The 19,407-nt window shown below is 45.7% G+C and overlaps 1 protein-coding gene across 1 annotated transcript in view; it reads right to left on the bottom strand.

Annotated features, from left to right (window-relative positions):
• LOC146273030 (cadherin-4-like) overlaps nt 1-19,407 on the bottom strand; it is a 122,299-nt gene that overhangs the window by 32,695 nt on the left and 70,197 nt on the right. The window contains exons 4-5 of the mRNA XM_084705349.1: nt 10,058-10,284; nt 4,439-4,621 (exon numbers count right to left, since the gene is read on the bottom strand). Of these exons, the coding sequence (XP_084561475.1) occupies nt 4,439-4,621; nt 10,058-10,284 (410 nt within the window). The remainder of the gene's footprint in view (nt 1-4,438; nt 4,622-10,057; nt 10,285-19,407) is intronic.

Below are 19,407 nucleotides of genomic sequence, written 5' to 3'. Positions count from 1 at the left end.
TTAAGTATTTCTATTTTAACACGACGAGACCCCGCTACATGTATGTGGCTTCATTTTATAGTAAATAAATTGATTCTAACAATTATAATGATTGGAATATTGATATGTAAATGGTGAGTATAAATATAAATCCGTGCAAAGGTAAAAATGTATCACTGATATAAACAATACTTTTCCTGCAACATCATAAATCAGTGGAAATGGGGACTCTATCTATCTATAGGCAGTTAATTAATTTAGGTATTACGTACAACAACTAGATTATGGTTCCCTATTATGACACACCTGTTCACGCCCACACAGGCACCAACGCATACACATGTATGTACAGTTGTGTACGCACGCATGAAATACCGCCCTTTACTGAGACCATAACACAGACTAGGGTGCAAACTATGCTGTAGAATGGCTGAGAAGGACAAATAGGCAATTAGAGAAAGAACAACTATTAATGGAAGTTAAGAACTAACTCAAAAAGCCAATTACTGCATTAGCAAGACAATTTAGATGAGCGCTCTGAAAATCAAGGACTTTCCTGAAATGTACCAGTGGTCTCTTTGCATTAACAATGGAATTCGTTCCCTCCAGTCTCTGCAAAGAAAGAATAGAGCAAATGCAGCAATTCTATCTGCAGTATGAAGTCGGACACATTTCTCTCCTCTCCAGAGCGAATGCAGGAGGCAGAGATGGACATTGCTTCTACTCTCTTCCCATACAGACAGAGGGCCCTGGGGACAGACGAGTCGTTAAACGACTGCATTTCTGCTCTCAGTCCCAGAGGTTCTCTAGCCCAAGAACAATAGGCAACCCACAAGAGACTGGCATACAGGGAAAAACAATATGTATAATTAGAGTAAAGATGTGTCTGACTGCTGTAAGGCAGACGGAGGGGGAGGAGGCTTGGTTTGTGCTGCTCCTGCAGTTCTCCACCACCCTCAGCCAGCTTGCTCACCACTTCACCCACCATTATCCAATCCTGCTCCGCTACCCAGGCGCCTGCCACCAGTCCATCCCATAGGACAGTTGCTGAACGCACTGGCCACAGCAGCTCTGACAACCCAGCCAATCACCAACACCCTCAGGCTGCGTTAGAGCCCTACTGGCACGCCACAGGCTGCAAAGGTCCAGCCAAAGAAAGGGGAGGCCAGGTCTAAATGGGGGCTGTGTTTGGCTGTGGTAGGTGAGAGGCCTGCCAAGGAGTGGCATTGTGGGGCTTGGAGGGAGGTACCAGAGAGGTTAGGGCTGAGCACATCAGACTGACAGGTATTTAGTTAAGGCCACAGCTCTCAGTCAGTCACCCGAGCCTGTGCCTTAGTGATGCAAGGCCTGATGGGACTGTCACCTTTTAATTGTCCCACTGGGAATGCTGTCACAGTGGATACAAATGCACTAAGGATCACCCCTGCATCAGCATCTGCACTCACATTCACATCATAGATCCTGCATCAAGAATGCAAGTTTAGATAAACGACCACCATGGTGTTCAATATCTACAAAACAACAAACGGCGCAGTACTGTAGATGGTACATTGCAGCCTTGTTGAAATAATTGTCCCCCACACAGCCATCTTAGTCAATCTGACAGTCTTTGTTCCGAAAACAGACACGTTACTGTTTAATTTAACCATTGAACTTGTAGACCAAGTTCTGCAAATGCATCACACATCAGCAGATGTAAATGTCCAGCCTCCAGACGTGGATAAGGTGAGGGAGAACTGGAGCGCACATCATCTACCTCAGGGTGTCGTCTACAACTATGCCTCATTGGCTCCCTTTGTTAAAAGAGCAGAATGAGCCAGTTGTGATTAGTGTCTGCCTGCATTAAGTCAGGGTTGGCCTTGAAATCCTTGAGTTCAATATAAAGCCATGTAGCCAGCAGACAAGATTTCAGCTGCAATTCTCTATCTCACTCCTGAGTGGGCGTTTGCCTTCAGATATCATAACTTCAATCAAAGTCTCTCACATGGCAGCTGTGCTGTGCCCTCTCTGCTGTTTTCTCTCTTCATAATGAGTTTCTGTTATTTGCCAGTAGGACCAGGAGTCCGAGGCAAGGTGTGGTTAGGAGCAGATGAGGAGCTCATCTCTCCTCTTGATGACTGGACTCCATCAGCTCAGCCTCATTGGCTTTAGTTGTGGGTGCTGGAGGAGACAGCTGAGATGAGAATACCACAAATGGCCTGAAACGAATGCTGGCGTTTCTCACCTTGCAGATTTACTACAACCTCTAAATGCCTTCTCGCTCTTTTCCTCTGTCTGTTCTCCTATCTTTGTCTCTCTCTCACTCGCTCTCACCTTCAACTGCCATCTAAGGCTCTTTCTTTTCTTCTCATCTTTCTCTTTCTCTCTCTATAGTGTCTATCTTAGATGTTTTTATACTTCATTTTATTATATTAGTACAACATATTGTTTTCATTTCAATAATAATACAGTTACTTGAAGTCAATTTGATTTGAGCACAATGGATAGTCAATGTTGTCAAAGCAACACAACTTGACATTTTGTGAATGAATTGAATTAAGCAATAATCCCCAAGAGGCCGTGGTTTACGCTGATTTTAGAACAGGTAAGGGGAGTTGTTAGGCACGATGCGAAGCGGAGTGCCGAAAACCCCCTTACCTGTTCTAAAATCAGCGTAAACCACGGACTCGCGGGGCTTATTGCTTTTCTAAAACTGTTACTACAAATATTTGATATGGTTTCATCAATAAAAACAATTAGAAACAAAATAGTTTAATAATAAACCGTAATTCTTCCGCTACGCGATATAGCCAATCACAATCAAGGATGGGAACAACCAGTTTTAGAACATGTCATAATTGTCCTGCAGTGACGTAGAACTGTGCTGGTCACATGGGATGTAGAACTGTGCTGGTCACATGGGATGTAGAACTGTGCTGGTCACATGGGATGCAGAACTGTGCTGGTCACATGGGGATGTAGAACTGTGCTGGTCACATGGGGATGCCGAACTGTGCTGGTCACATGGGGATGCCGAACTGTGCTGGTCACATGGGGATATTTTTCCCTTTGTATGTAAAATGGGGCATCTTTACTTGGAATACCAGAATAGTCTTTGTTTCCACCTCATTAGATCTGCAACCAGACAGCGTTGGCTCAATGTAGTGCACAACCTGCTTACAGATGATGATGATGAGGACATGTACTGGCCTGATCAATTCTGAACTAAACCTATGTAACCCAAGATACTCGGTGTTCCTTCAGCAGAAGAGGTAGTGCATTCTGGAATGAACTGTGGACATTTCTTAGACAAGGGAAATACAAGGAACACCTAAATCCCTCTGTGATTTTTCCAGTTTTTCTCGATACACTGGTCTAGAATGGAGTATCTTGAGAGGCCAGGAGACGTGAATCATATTCCCGTGGCAGAGAAACAGGCCGGCACACACATACACATACACACACATACACACATACATACACTAGTTCAAAGCAACTCCTGTGGTATTACTAAATCCAGCAATCTAACATCCCACATGAGCAAAAAGGATAGAATAAGGTCCTTTTCTCCTGCTGGGAGGTACAATTCCACGCCTCCCCTCACACCGTGGCCCTGCAGTGTGTGTGTTTATGAGGGTGAGTGTTTTGTCGCTTTGGTGGAAAATCTGCCCTCTTGCCGACACATTGGTGAAAGGCGATTCCGGTAATCCGGGAATGTAAGCTGCGCTGTACAAATGGGCGTGAAGAAACCTGTGTGTGTGTGTGTGTGTGTGTATGTTTGTTTGTTTGCTAGTGTGTCTGTGTGCATGTGTGGAGGCCCAGTGAGAGCTGTCCCCAGCATGGACGTCTGTCTGGGTGACTGATAAGAGACGGGACAGTTCAGATCCACACTGTCACACCACAGCTCTTCTAGAGCTGCAGAAATGAAAGGGTCGCACCACACTGTCCTGTTAGTAATCCATGCAAGCTTGCTACAGGCTGACTGGACACACCCGAAGCTAATTACATAGCCTACAGACAATAGGGAAATCTGAGTCAAATTGAGAATGTGCCTTTGTAAAAGGGAAGAGTTAGACAATAATTACAGAAACATGTTTGATGTTCCCTTTTCTGCTTTCTATATTTGGTTTATTTGTCATATAAAGGTTTCAAATCTCCAGACAAACCACTTGGTATCATGCCTGCAATCTGAGATGAGTGGATACCTCTTCACCTGCTGGTGTCACTTGATAGAAAATACAAGAGTGCTGATGTCGCCTCCACAGTGATTGTCTAGAATGTGCATTCTATTCCAGCCTCTAGTCTCAGTACGTAATAGCTTGCCTTTAGAGGCCCTTGGAAAGAAAATATGGGTCTGTCTAGCTTGCGTTTGTTTTCAAATGGAGGTTAACAGAGAAACTTGAACTTGAACATGTCTCATTCGGCTTATTGTTGGACAAGATTCCAGTGTGTGGTGCTGATCGTAGTAACTGTCACTTACTCTGACAAGCATCTGGGGGAAGGGACCTCTGGAGTTTTCAGGGACATTGATTGGTGGGATGACCCAGTCTCGCTTTTGACGTCTCAGCCCGTTGACAGAAGAACTCCTCGGATGTTTCCGTGGAAACCTGATGACTCTGGGTTGGGAGTCCCACACCTTTGACAGCATCTCCTCCACACCAACCTGCACGGAGACACAATCATAACCTCCATCAGTAGATATTGATATTATAAATTATTCATTTATTTTCAGATCAAAACAGTTATTTGAAATGATAGTAAATCAGTATATCTCTCAATATAGATATCTACATTTATATATAGATAGATAATACAGTATACATCAGAGTTTCAGACCAAGTGGGAGTCGTACAGTAGAGCCATCTATCCATCTATCTAACAAAAGCAGATACAGAGCACAAGCCTGGTAACCAACTGTAATCCAACAGGGAAGGTTCAACACAATGCTGGCTTTATGGTTGTGATGCGTTTCTAGAAGTCCCTTGGCATCAGTAGCCCCTGCCTTGGCTTTCAGCAGCAGACACATGCTGAGACACAGCTGGCCTGCATGGTCCTCAGAGGTCTACTTCCATGTCTTTATGGCTTCTATGTCCATGAGAGGCCTCCCCAGCCTGCCACAGCAGGCAGTCCCCTGCCTGGACTCCTGACTGGGCCATACAGCAGCGCTGGCTCCTGGGATGATCCCCGTGACATTAAATCTTGGTAGGGCGCATTGATAAAATATCACTTTAATGAGAGGCAGAACAGGGTGTGGGAACCCCCCTTGATCCTGCTGATTGGTGAGAGGCAGTGGGAGATTACAGCCCAGATCCACTGGTCTTAGTTTACCAAGACAGTAACTCTCAGCATGACAGGGGATGAAAGGAGAACGCAGAATAAATAAAAAGGGATACAATAGTAAAACCCTTGTTGGTCTGTATTGTTCTAATTTTAACTTGTAGAACATCGTTTGGTCTGACCTCTCCTAAAAATGATAGAAAAGCTTGACCATGTGATAGTGCAAGCAGTTTAAATTAAAATGTGACTTTCTCTTCTGGTATTTGAAATGATGTGTGCACTGAGCAGTGTTTAGGTCTCTCCATACACACATGGAGGTGTTCTTCATGCCCATGTCTGACACTGCTGCTTGGTGTAATCCTGTAATCCTGTTGTTGCCTCTGCTCCCCCACACAGACATGCACATACTCTACACTGCTGTCACGTTAAGCCCAAATTCCTCTGTTAAACCTGCACACTGTGAGTCCAAAAACAGACACACATCTACGCATCTTGTAAGCCTTCAAGAAATCAAACACCCGCAGACACAAACATACACTCACACACAAATGTGCACACAAACATACACACACGGAATGGGCAGCCTATCAATAACCCTGCTGAAGGGTTTTTTCAGATGAGAAAGACAGATGCAAGCTAAACCTGGGAAAACATCCTCTATATTTCTCAGCTTAGTGGATTTAACTACAGGGGTTGCTGCAAGTCTCACGGTAGCTGCAGTGGTAGTCCTGCAGCAGCGAGGAGGAGCAGGTGAGAGAGAAGGAGAGAGGGGAAAGAGGGGGAGAGAGGGAGGAGAAAGGGGAGGAGAGGGAAAGACAGGGGGATAGAGGGGTACAGGAGTGAAGAGGGGGGGTGGATGAGGGAAGAGGGGGGAGAGAGACAGAAAGAGAGAGAGAGAGAGAGAGAAAGAGAGAGAGAGAGAGAAAGAGAGAGAAGGGGGGGGGGTGGAGAACAGAGGGGGAGGTAAGGGATAAGGGACCAGATGGGTTGCCCAGATAAGATAACTCTCGCTCCAACACCGCTCATCCACAACGCTCACAGGTACCTGCGCTGGGGCAGTGGGGCGAGATGGGAGGGTGCCAGTCCTTTCATGGGTGGCAGGTGGAATTAGTGTGGGTGTGTGTATGGGTGTGTGCGTGCTCGTGTGTGACTGTGTGTGTCTAGCAGGGGTAGGGGGTGTCAGCCAACCAAAATCACAAACAGAGGAAGATTGGGAGGTCCCAGATAATGGAGAGCACAAACAGCTGTCAAACAAAGCACTGACAACATGTAAATATACCAGCACTTATACATATGGACAAAATAGTCACTAATAGAAAAAGAAAAAACGTCTCCTAAATATTCAATTGTGGCTCCTCAATGTGTTCCTCCTAATGTATGATAAACACCCAATCTCCATCACACAGCTATCTGTTGAATAACAGTCATAAAGCTCTCCTTGGCTATCAGGGCTCGAGTATGCTGACAAATGCAAGACATCAGGACTGGTGATAATGGGTTGGATGCATCTGGCACTGACATCCGCCCACATTCCTCCATCGTGTGTGCCAAGCAGCCAGGACAGAGCGGGGAGAGGAGCAGGGAGAGAGCCTTTATTCTGAGTCTGCTCATGGATGATATCACTGCAGAGAGACCATGTGACTCCCTCTCCAAACAGCATGGCAAATGACAGCCTGGCGAAGCTGGCACTGTGACAGACATTGCAACAATTACAAAGGCAAAAAAAGCTAAGGAAAAAAGCTGCCTGAAAGGTGGATTGTGGATGTGTGATGCATGTTTGTGTGTCTCTGTGTCTGTGTGTGTCTGTGTGTGTGTAAACAGGAGGCAGTCAGTGTGAAATCAGTCCCAGATCCGCCTGGGGGCTCCTCGTCCTCAGGCCCAGAGCTGGCAGGCAGGCCAGCTGGCTGCTCTCCTCCCAGCCACGCTGCATGTCGCTGGGGCATCAGTCAGCCCTGCAGGCCTGGAGCTGACATCTGGAGGTTATCATTCTGATGAACAGGCGGCAAGTCCTTACAGAACAGGGGCATTTCCATTTCACAATGTCTTTCCTTTCATTTCTTTTACTCATTACTGAAAGCATTTCATATATTTGTGTTGCTGTTCCTGTCTTTGAAGGCGTGCATTTCTCCCAACCTGGTTTAGATGAACACTGAGCAGGGGCCTGTAGTTATCAGTGCGCTCTCTTCCCAGATTAAACGGAGATGAAAGGAAACCGAAACAACATAAATGAGATCTCACATCTAAAAGATCCTTTAGAATTTTGTCTGAATGCTAAAACATATTTTTCTCATTGGACATTTGGCTCAAACAACTCTATATTGACCTTGTGTACTGCCCAACCACTGACCAGAGGACCCCTGGGTCCTAGCTCCCTCTATCCTCCTGGTCTTCCCACTAATCTACCACAAACAGGTGAAGCGGTCTGGGGAGGTGGGAATAAATGCAAACCAAATAAGCCCCAACACCGGTTCCACAAGCTACAGATTACTGGTGCATGTCTGATGTGGTTGGCTCTAAGCTGGAGGAAAATGCAGGTCAGGCGGCATGAAATCAGCAGAGGGAATGCAGAGAGAAACAGAGAAAAAAATACCCAGCTACCCTACCTGACTGAGGCCTGATAGCTAGAGTCAATATAAACCTGTGGGGCTTTAATGCCCAAGTGACTTTATTCCTGACTCATAGACGAACAAACCTGGGGAATGTCAGGATGACAGACAAGGACATTCATCCTGTACCAGGTGGGATCTTTGAGGAAAACGCGCAACAATACGCACATTGCAGAGATCATAACAATATTACCCCAGTTTTGAGAGCAATTCGTCTGAGAGGACATCAACCAAGCCTTCAATTAATGGAATGTCATAATGAGTGAGCAATGAATCTCTGTATACATATCAGAGAACAGTTTGAAAGTCGATACGCAAAATGGCCTTGTAATTGAGCTGTTTATCTGTTAATCTCTTTGGAAGGAGTGTATCTCTGCATGGTATACAGCCCATCCTAACAGGCTATGTTGTAGGGGCCTTCATTACATTGGGTTCAACTGTGGTGAGGCTAATGTGATTACTGAACTCCTCTCCCTTTAAATCATATTGATTTTCTGATAAGAGTCTAACTCAAACTACAACAGCTGACTTTTTTGTTTATGTACATAATAGGGAACGTGTTTAAAAGATTAGGAGAGATCATTATCATTAAACGGAGCATTCTAGAGCAAATCCTCTCCCAAAATGCAGCTGCACTGCTGCTGATGTGGTCTATGCTGTAGACCCCAGGTTAGGAAGAGGGGTAGAAAGAGAAAAGAAGGGATAGTGGTATGCAGGAATACTGGAAGGAGGGTGTCAGGTGGAGAGGACAGGGCAGCTGAAGGTCATGGCTCTCCGTCCCCTGAGTCTCCTGCTGTCTGCAGTGCTGTTTGTCATTGTGCGTCACCCTGGCAGAGGGAACACTTCAGTGCCATTGGGAAGGACATCACGGTCCCCCCTGGATCCTGATCCACAACCACAAACGCACAGGATCACACTGGGGGCGTGGCCAGCCAGACACTGGGAGAGGCGTGGCCAGCCGAACACTGGGAGAGGCGTGGCCAGCCGGACACTGGGAGAGGCGTGGCCAGCCGAACACTGGGAAAGGCGCGGCCAGCCGGACACCGGGAGAGGCGTGGCTTAATCAGGAGCATTGCCTCTGGCTGCTGAAGCCCTTTCTTACTATTTCTGAAGAGCATGACATGATTTTTCTTAAAACATAGCAGTTTGTACACGTTATCTTAAACTGCACATTTCCATAATTTTCAAGGTTACATGCTTAATGAAACAATTCCTATAACTTATTCCAACTTTTACAGGGAAAATATTCCACGCTGATATTACCTGGGGACCAACATTATTCATATCTGCAGCAAAAATATTGAAAAAGTACAAAGCGTAAGTGCCAAGTAAAAATTTTTGACACGTTTTTTACAACTTGTTTTCAAATTTCCATTTGATTGCCGGAACACAATTTTTTTTTTTTTCTATTATTGAATGTCTCTTGTTACAGCAGTGTGGGGAACATAATTATATACTTCTACTGCATCACCTGGTTCTCGCCTTCCTCCGCCAGAGTGGAACATTAACTCAATCAATGTCAATTATTCTATGCACTCTATTATTGTGCTGTTAGGAGTGGGCAGACCTGTATTCCCACTTCTGCAATGGCTCTCGGTCTTTTCAGACTTTAGTAAATGATTACTGTAGCTACATATATAGGAGTGGGGCTTAATCCATCCATATGTTATTTCAGGGGGAAAATTATTTCTGGGAGACCACCATATCCTATTCAATGCTTTCCAAATTGTGTAAAAGAGTGAACGCATACCTGCGTTATTAGAATAGAATAGAATAGGCTTTATTTGTCATTATGCATTAGATACTCAATGACATTTGCTTGTGCAACCACAAAAAAAACAATGCTTTCCTCCACATACACCCTTCAACCACGATGCTTGCACGCACGCACGCACTCACTCACACATGAATAATTTAAAAACATAAATAGTTGTGCTGGGTGGAGGGTAGGAGGGTTGTGTGGGTATTTAGTTCTGTGATGGCCCTGGGGATGAAACTGTTCTGCAGTCTGGAGGTGCGGGCTGTGGTGGCCTGCTAGCGTCTGCCAGAGGGCAGCAGGGAGAAGAGATGGTTTGCGGGGTGAGCCTTATCCTTCAAAATACCACCTGCCTGCCACCAGACAGTTCCTGAAGCTCATCTCAATGGAGGTATACATTCCAAAGCAGAACATTTTATAACGTTGCACATGCAATGATGTTGTGTCATCATCACCTTACCTGACTCATGAGTAAGGAGGGGGGGTGTCCTGCCAGGGCCAGTTTTACGGTGGTCTCCCAGATGTGGGGGTCGTGAACAGCCCTCGCGGTGACCATGAATTGGACCGGTTCTGACAGGTTGGCCACCTCCTGCTCAGCATACACTGAGCCATCAGGACGAACGCCGAAGTTTGGGTCACTGCTCACAAAGCCCACCTCTTTGTTTTGTTGGCAATCCATGAATTTCACTACAGAGAGAGAGAGAGAGAGAGAGAGAGAGAGAGAGAGAGAGAGAGAGAGAGAGAGAGAGAGAGAGAGAGAGAGAGAGAGAGAGAGAGACAGAGTTGACATTTAAGTTATGAGGTTAGACATCTGTAGAGCATCTGCACAGCATAGAACTAGCTTGCATTTTCCACCATTTTAATGCTACATCCATTCTCTGATTAACCTTCAAGGCTACAGTATAAAAGAGCTGCACAAGGGATCTGTTTTTGAAAATAGCAGCATGACAATATCTCAATTTATTGCATTCTCAAGGGAAGGCATGCAGAAAGACCCCTTTAACTCAGTAGACTGTGAAACTCTTTATCTTTCTCAATCAAGTTTCCCCTTCCGAATCCTACCCTGCACACAGAACACAATCTTAAGTGACATTTCAGGGCTTCCGCCTGACTGAGACAATGGGAGAGACACACATAGAACAATGTGAGGAATGTCTGTCCCATTCTCCACTCTGCTGCTCTGAGAGGGTGTGAGGGGTACCGAGGACAGGGGAGTGTTGTGGCTGACTGGGGTCTTTCCGCTCCAAAAGACCAGCATTGGCTTTTGGAAGACGTCCTGCATCCCTCATGATCAAAGTTGACAGGCAGAGAGAGAGAGAGAAGGGGGGAATGTGTGTGTGTGTGTGTGTGGGGGGGGGGGGTGTTGGAGAGTGATGTCATGGAAGAGCTATGCACACCTCTCATAAACAGTACAGCTCCACCGTCTGCATGACACACAGGTGGTTGCCGTGAACAACTAAAGCGGTCAAGAACGATTCCATTCATAGCACCATCAGCCATCCTTCAGATAATGAGAGTCAGCCTCTGTCATGGGGACAGGGTCTTGTCAGACATGGAGGAAGTGTAAACATCAGGGAACATGTCCTCCAGAGCACAGGGACTGATACACAACTAGACATCTTTAGTTAGCAGATGGCACCATTACTGGCACCAGAGGGAAGCTTCCAGAACCCCAGGACTGTTTAGTGAGGACTCACTACTGGTACCAAATGGAGAGACAATCTAATCCTAATCAATCGGAACCACTACATCTGAAACCTGGATATGTTGGAGGAAAAATCAAGGTAGTCATCCACCAGATGAGCGGTACACAAAACTCAACACACATCCTGCCAGTTAAAAAGTCTCTGAAATGATCTTATCTGTCATTCACACTCTTTGAGCTGATAATAAGACAAATTGATTTCATAAATCACCTGGGGAACAAACAACCCGTTATGAGCCTTGCTGATGCCATTTTTCAAAATCCGTCTGCAAGAATTCTGCACAACACGCTTTTTATCAAGCCAAGCTTCTTGTCAAATGATGCAAAGAACAACAGACTAATAAAGCAAGAGATCTTCTCCACTACTGGGGCACACATTGCACAAATTAGGTTGATGTTTCAACTTCAATTGCAAGTAATGAAGAAATGCCAAACATAATTTGAACAATGTTGCCATTCAACAAACAGTTTTATCTCTGGTTCAGTGATCAGCAGAACACTGCATGTGTCATGGATAACTTTATAACCAATAATAATTTGTTTTACTCTTGCCATGTTTTCTTGTTTTCATGTAGAAAAGTTCAATTAGGACATAATTATGCTCACAGTTGGTAATTTCACTGCAACCAAGATCTGATTTAGTTGTCCAAGGACACCAGACAGTGTCAATTGAAAGAATATATGCATATTATGTAAATGTAAATGACTAACAGACAAGACAATTAGCTTTAACTGAACAGTTATTGTTGTCACTTTGGCTGGTCATTCATAGTGGGGGTTGCAAAGCAAGGCTATAAGGCTGTGTGTGTGTGTGTGCATATGCTCAGAGGCCATCTCTGTATTCATGCTCTCTTGCTCTCCTACACATCCTGGTGACAGGAAAGTGGTTGGCATGGGAACCCACAAGGCCTTGCCAGGTCATGTGCCATGGTGTTGTGACGTCCTGTGAATCCCTTGGAGGTTGTTGGGCCAGTTCCCAGGCCCTGTGTTCCAGCATGGTCCCTGCCACTCCTCAGGGAGGACTAGTCAACCAGTAATACCATGTTCCAGACACTCTTAGTTTATGCTGTTTGCCATGGTCTTTTGGAAGCACACTACAACCCCTTCATACAGTATCCTTGGATTTGAAGCATCTACTTGATGTTGTTGCCTGTGGTGGTGAGAAGAGAGTATGAGTAACAGTGAGAAAGACAGAGAGAGATGGAAATCTTTTGTGTTAGAGAGAGAGATTAAAGACAGATGATTTAAAAAGTTTGTGTGTGTACTAGAGAGAACAGATTGAACTATAGTAACAATAGAACTTTTAAAACATAGATCCTGTAATATTACCATAGAGAAGACCCCTCGTTATTCTGAGCTTTGCTTGTTTACAAAAAAACACTGAAAGCCAGCAGAATGCCTCCTTGCGGGGACTTTAGTTAGCATGCTGGTGTTCCGCCATCAGAGCACGGCATCGGCATCTAGTGTGTGTAGTCTTGCCTTGCTGGATCTCGTTTGTACACAGACTTCAATTCTCTGTCACTACCTCCACTGGTGGCTTAATGCTAGTACAACAATGACCCCACATTCTGTGTTTGTACCTTTTATACCAAACTGAAAGGCGGCATGAAGGCGTAAAATTCCCACCTTGAACAGACAGTGTAAAAGGGCGAGAGATGGAGAGTGTGTGTGTGTGGGTGTGTGAGAGAGAGAGACAGAGAGAGAGACAGAGAGAGAGAGACAGAGAGAGAGAGAGAGAGAGAGAGAGAGAGAGAGAGAGAGAGAGAGAGAGAGAGAGAGAGAGAGAGAAAGATAATGGGAGAGACAGAGTGAAAGAGAGAAAGCGAGGGAGCTAGTGGAAGAGTGTGTGAGAGAAAGAAAGATGGTGTGTCAGAGTGTGGAGGTGTTAACGGCAAGTCAAGCCAAGGTGTGAATTGAGCTGCTGCCAGGTGTGCTCTAAATCCTCCCCCTCAGTTCCTCCCCCGGATGAATGAAGACAGGACTCAGAGCTCAAGTGTTTGTTTTCTCAGTGGACGGCCCTGAAGGTGAGTAAAGCAAGCCACTTTCCATCCGTCCAAGCAGCCCTTATTAAAACCCCTGGCCCCCCTAGGTTCAATCAATGCTGCTTCTTGCCTCACTTTATCACCTCACCTGTTTATCTGGGTCTTGCTGGTTAAATAGGAGAGGAGTGGAGGGGGTAAAGCCTCACTGATGTACAGGCACACCCTTAAGGTACTGTATGCGGCACCGTGCTGGTTAGTATTTGACTAGGAGTAAGAGGCCACGGTTGGGTCTCTCTCCATGGTTTGTCTTAGCAGGCTTTGCTTGTGTGTGGGATTTTGGAGAACAGAAATCTTCAATACCACCATACCGTACTGTATGTGTGTGTGTGTGTGTGTGTGTGTGTGTGTGTGTGTGTGTGTGTGTGTGTGTGTGTGTGTGTGAACCATACACTGCTAGGATGTTTGGCAAAGTATGGAGGTCTGCTGCTTTGGGCGCTGTGTCATTCTGCTCCATTGCTCCGTGTGCTTGTACTGGCACATTCTGTCAGACAGAGCAGCCAACGCAACACAAAGGAAGGGCAAGAGAGAGGGGGCCGGCATCCATGACATCCACCTCTACCAGCCCCAGCCCCAGCCCCAGCCTCAAATGCTGTCACCACTAATAAAAGTAAGTATTCAAGTTCCAAGTTCAAGTCTTTTATTTGTCAGGTACACAGAACAACACAAGTTCAGACTGGGCACTGAAATTCTTAAGACAAGACAATGCAAGCACCAAGCATAACATAACATATAAGTACACAGAACATAATTTACATCTATTCTGAGCTTAAATAAGTTAAACTTCCTAAATATACAAATAGCAATAAATAATCGACTTTACTAACCCGAATACTAAAACTTCCTAAATTACAGATAACAATAAATAACACACTATACTAACCCTAAATGCACATAAACCTATTTCAACCCTATAACCTATTCTAACCTAAATGAAGTACAGTACAACAGTGCAAAATTGCAGATCAGTGACTATGTCAATGACCATACAGGAGCTTGGTGGCGAGGTACAGTGAGGTACAGTAGTGCAATGTTACTGATAGTGCAACCAGTAGCTGAAAGTGACAGTGTATAAGTGACTACTATTGTGCAGTAAATCAATGTCCATATCAGTGTCCATTCAGAAGCCTAATGGCCCTTGGGTGGAAACTGTTGTCCAGTCTGCGTGTGCGTGACCGGATGCTGCGGTAACGCCTGCGGTAACGCCTGCCAGAAGGCAACGGGGTAGAGAGACTGAAGGATGGGTGGGAACAGTCTCTTAGAATCCTGCCAGCTTTCCTTAGGCAACGTGTGTGGTAGGTGTCCTGTAGGGCTGGGAGCTTCCTGCCGATGATGAACTCAGCAGAACGGACCACACTTCGTAGGGTCTTGCGGTCCCTGTCTGTGCAGCTCCCATACCACACTGTTATACAACCAGTCAGAATGTTCTCTATAGTGCATCTGTAAAAGTTAGTGAGGATGACTGAGTCCATACCAAACTTCTTCAGTCTCCTCAGGAAGAAGACCACCTTGTCCGTGTGAACAGACCAGGTGAGGTTGTTGCTGATGTTCACCCCGAGGAACTTGAAGCAGCTGACCTTCTCCACTTCAGATCCATTGATGAGTAGGGGTGCATGCTCCTCCTCCTGCTGCCTCCTATAGTCCACAATCATCTCCTTGGTCTTGCTGATGTTGAGAGTGAAGTTATTGTCCTGACACTATGATGTCAGGGTGTCAACCTCCTGTCTGTAGGCTGACTTGTCACTGTCAGAGATGAGGCCCACGATGGTTGTGTCATCAGCAAACTTAACAAGGAGGTTGGAGCTGTGCGTTGCCGCACAGTCGTGAGTGAACAAGGAGAACAGGAGAGGGCTGAGCACACAGCCCTGGGGGGTGCCTGTGTTGGTGATCAGTACAGATGAGGTGCGATTCTCACCACCTGTGGCCTCCCTGTCAGTAAGTGGAAGATCCACTTGCAGAGGGAGGTGCTTAGTCCCAGGTCCACAAGCTTGGAGACCAGTCTGGAGGGGATGATGGTGTTGAATGCTGAGCTGTAGTCAATGAACAGTATCCTCACATACGTATTCCCCTTGTCCAGGTGGGAGAGAGCGGTGTGCATAGTCAGAGCGATGGCATCGTCTGTAGACCTGTTGAACCGGTATGCAAACTGCATAGGGTCCAGGGTGGGGGGCAGCGAGGAGCAGATGAATGATTTCATCTCTCAAAGCGAGCGTAGAAGGATTTCAGCTCGTCTGGCAGTAGGACAGAGGACTGGGTCTCATTGTAGCCTCTCCGTTAGTAGTCAGTAATGGCTTTAAGTCCACTCCACATGCGCCTGGGGTCAGAGCCATGGTAGCTGGACTGTAAGCCTTTTTCGCTGCTTTGATGGCCTTCAGAAGGTTGTATCTGGCCTTCCTGTACTCATCAGGGTCCCCAGAGTTAAAGGCGACAGTGCGGGCTCTAAGCTTGGCCCGGACCGCGGTATCAACCCAGGGCTTCTGATTTGGGAAAGACCGGACAAAAAGTGCTGTGCTTGGTGGGACGAGCTGTTTTGTGCCAGTGGCCACGCTTTCCAGCTGATTTCCAAGAGTGGCGTGGATGCAGTATAAACGGTCCCAGATGTACTTGCTGTAGATGGTACAGTAGATCCTACCATAACTCAGACTGCTGCTGTGGTGAGTAACTCCCTTTATGCCACTTGTTCTATATCTGTTTACAGCACTTTCCTCAGATTCTCCATCCTTCTCTCCACAATTTATATCCCTCTTTCTTCTACTTTTCTCCCTCTCCTCCCTCTGTTTTCCCTCTCCCCTCTTATCTTTAACCGTATGTTCCATTGCTCCACACAGACAGATTGCTGGTGGCCCTCAGAGAGGCTGGAAGGAAAACAGGTCAGTCACAGACCATCGGCCAGCACAGCTACTACTGGTGTGTCTGGTCTGGCCTCATATCAGCCTCCCTCTTCACACCCTCACACTCCCACTGCCAGGTCATTCCCATCTCCCCCAGAGGAGTCTTTACAGGCCCCTCTGTCCTGCAGAGGCATGGTGAAATCCCCTTCCTGCCCCTCTCAGCTTGTAAGACACACAGCATGGACGGCAGTAGCAGCTCAGCCATGGTGAGAGATGCAGACGAGACTTCAGGTCCAGCCAATCAGGCTCCGGGAGAAATCAGGTAGTGATAAATCCCATGAAAACGGGCCACAATGGACATTGTGCTCTTTTTGTTTGGGCTGTATTTATCTCCGCGGTGGTGCGGCGCTAAGTAAGCATTCTGTCTGCCACCCCACCGCTTCCCTCAACCCAACAGGCCAATCAACACCACCCCCTCAATTTGCAAATAACAGTGATTTACTTGGGCTGAGCATGGGGGAGAGGGAGGGAAAGAGCGGTACAGATCATGCCGTCCACTAAACCAGACTGCTGTGAAGAGAACATGGTTGGTTTAGTGGGATTGGGTGGGCATGTAGACCATAACTCTAAATTCAAAACCTGATGTTTAATGAGTGGGTAAAGGCAAATATAGCGTAGTATAACTTACTCACTAACTTAAGTTTGGTGGGATATAAAAATCCATAATCAGTTTGGATTTACTGGATCCCATTTGTAAGTCTGATAAACAGAAATGACTCAAGACGTATGTTTGTGTCACAGTGTGCACGTTTCAAAACACACACCAGGTTCAGGACATGCCTGTTTGAGGGGGTGTATTGTGTATGTGAGTTCAGGGGGATATATAAAGTGCTGTCTGTCTACATTTGTGTGCATCAGTGCTCATGTTTCACTTTAACAATGAAGGCTTGTTATCTGTGACCGGAGCACTTGCTGGCTGAACAAGACCTTGTCACATCGTTAGTGTGCTGTCACACTCTTAGCTCCTCTGTCTGTCTCCAGGTGGCACAAACCCTGAATAAGCACATCTTGCTGTCAACAGCACCTTTGTAGGCTGGTGTAGGAGGTTACACCGTGCCACAAGTTTTGCAAAGCAAGACTTTCGGCATTGGAAAATCAAAGGTGGTTTTCATGGTTTCAAAATTGCACCGTACTTCTTAATCTAGAAGGTTCCCGTGGCATCATCCTACCACACTGACATCCATGTGTTCTAGTGACTCGAGTGAAAAGTTAAGTCTCCAGAGACAAGTGTCAGTTTGGCCTGTCCTATCAGTGGCCCTGGGGGAGAGTAGTAAAAACTGTGCAGCTCTCCACTCCTCCCTTATCTCTGCATTAGTACCCTCTCACGGGCACGACTGCAGGAAACTCAGGCAGGAGAGAGAGGGAGGAGAGCAGATAAAGAAGAAGTGCAGGAGCAAAGCAGAGCGGATGCAATTAAAAGGCTGGGTCACAGATCACAGTGCGAGGCGTCAGTGTGATTAATACACCTCCATTCAGCCCAGGAGGTGTTTATCTGTGTGCATGTGTGTGTGTGTTTTCTTTCTGTCTGCGTGTGTGTTTGTGTGTCTGTCTATGACTGAGTGTGGGAGCAGTTCTATTGTCTCTTTGGAGAAAACCACAACTAGGGGGCACCAGCGTGTCTACAGGGCCCTCTTCAGAAAGTCATCTCTTGGTGTCAAATGATCAGCCCCTGAGGATACACAGACACCACCTACGAAAGGCTACCTTCATCTCATTATCTGTATGGAGAAATACAGACTAACACCAGACTAACAATGATACTTTGAACTATACTATGCCCTCCGCTACGGCACATCAAGCCCTGACAGATGTTCCATCACATCTATTGTTACACTCCGTTCAAATCCAACACACGCTGTAACAGAGGTGTTATTCAGGAACTCATGCCTAATTGCTTATTGTGCTGAGAAGACTCTGTCTCAATTTTCAAATCGTGTTGCTGCTCCTCAGAAGTGGATGCAAACGAGTCGGTGAAACATCATCTAACGGATTCCTGATTAGCGCGAGTTGTAGTATCACGAAGCTCTCCCCTCAGACGTGCCACAAAGTGGACAAACATGTCAAACAAAATTCCCCTCCTTTCATCTACTTCTTACTCTACAGACCTTCCCTGCCAGGTTCTTCCGGCATTCAGCTTCGGTGGAGATGGGCCTGCCTTCTCACAGAAATATCTTTTTAAGGAGTCTGAGCATGGAATGGCCTCAAGGCTACATCCTGTCTGTTATCTCACCCTACAATATCATCATTTCACACAGCCCCAAGCTTGGTGGTACAACCACAGATGAGGCAAATTACAACATAACTGTGTATGTAGGCGACTGGTACAGTGGTCAGGGGGATATCAGTTGGGAGGTATTAGTCGTGCAGACACAATCACTGACCCCTGCAATCAACCAATAGAGTTGACAATCTTGATTCCACAACAGGCGATAAAGATAATAAAGTGCTTTGTAGAGCAACATTTATCTTTCTATGGTAGATATAAAGTAGGTAGATCTATGGACGATACACGGGTGAAACATGTATCAAAGGATTGCTCAAAATATATACCATGATCAGAATTTTAAACCAACCATTTTAAACCAAAAGCACAACCTATACAGGAAGGCAACAGTTCATCCTATGGCTGCACTAGATACAGTATAGTTAGTCCTTCTTCTGTTCTCATTGCAAGAGTACTTCCTCACAGGATATTTTTAGCCACACATGATAACCCTGGAGAGAGGCCTTAATAAATAGCCTACTGAAAGACAAAGCTTCTACTCTGTTCCTTCCAAAAGGCAGATGGGGAATTTGTTTAGAAGGTTATTAGCTTTTAATCTCCAATCTCTGCTATATTTTCTTTTATCGTCTCTTTGTTTCTCTCTCAATTTCTCTCTTAGTCTCTCTCTCACTCTCTCATTTTTTTGTCTCATTATTAACATAAAAGTGCTTTCCCCAGGCATCCCTTGTGATTGTTTAGTTGTTGTGTACGACATCATGATTTGATTCCCTACAATTAGAGTAATTAGCATTACAAATACACACTTAGTGAGCAACAAACTATCTATGGTATTTTCCAATTTACAAATATTCATTTAAAGTAAGCCAACATTTTCACAAAGTGGAAACATTTTACATAGAATAACAACCTGACATCATGTTGTGTTGCCAGCACAAGGAGTTCAGTTTACGT

This window comes from Hypomesus nipponensis, chromosome 9 (genome assembly GCF_054491055.1).
Source record: "Hypomesus nipponensis isolate SF chromosome 9, ASM5449105v1, whole genome shotgun sequence".
Classification (NCBI taxonomy): domain Eukaryota; kingdom Metazoa; phylum Chordata; class Actinopteri; order Osmeriformes; family Osmeridae; genus Hypomesus; species Hypomesus nipponensis.
The sequence above is the reverse complement of the archived record's forward strand: the minus strand, read 5'-3'. Positions and strand labels throughout refer to the sequence as shown.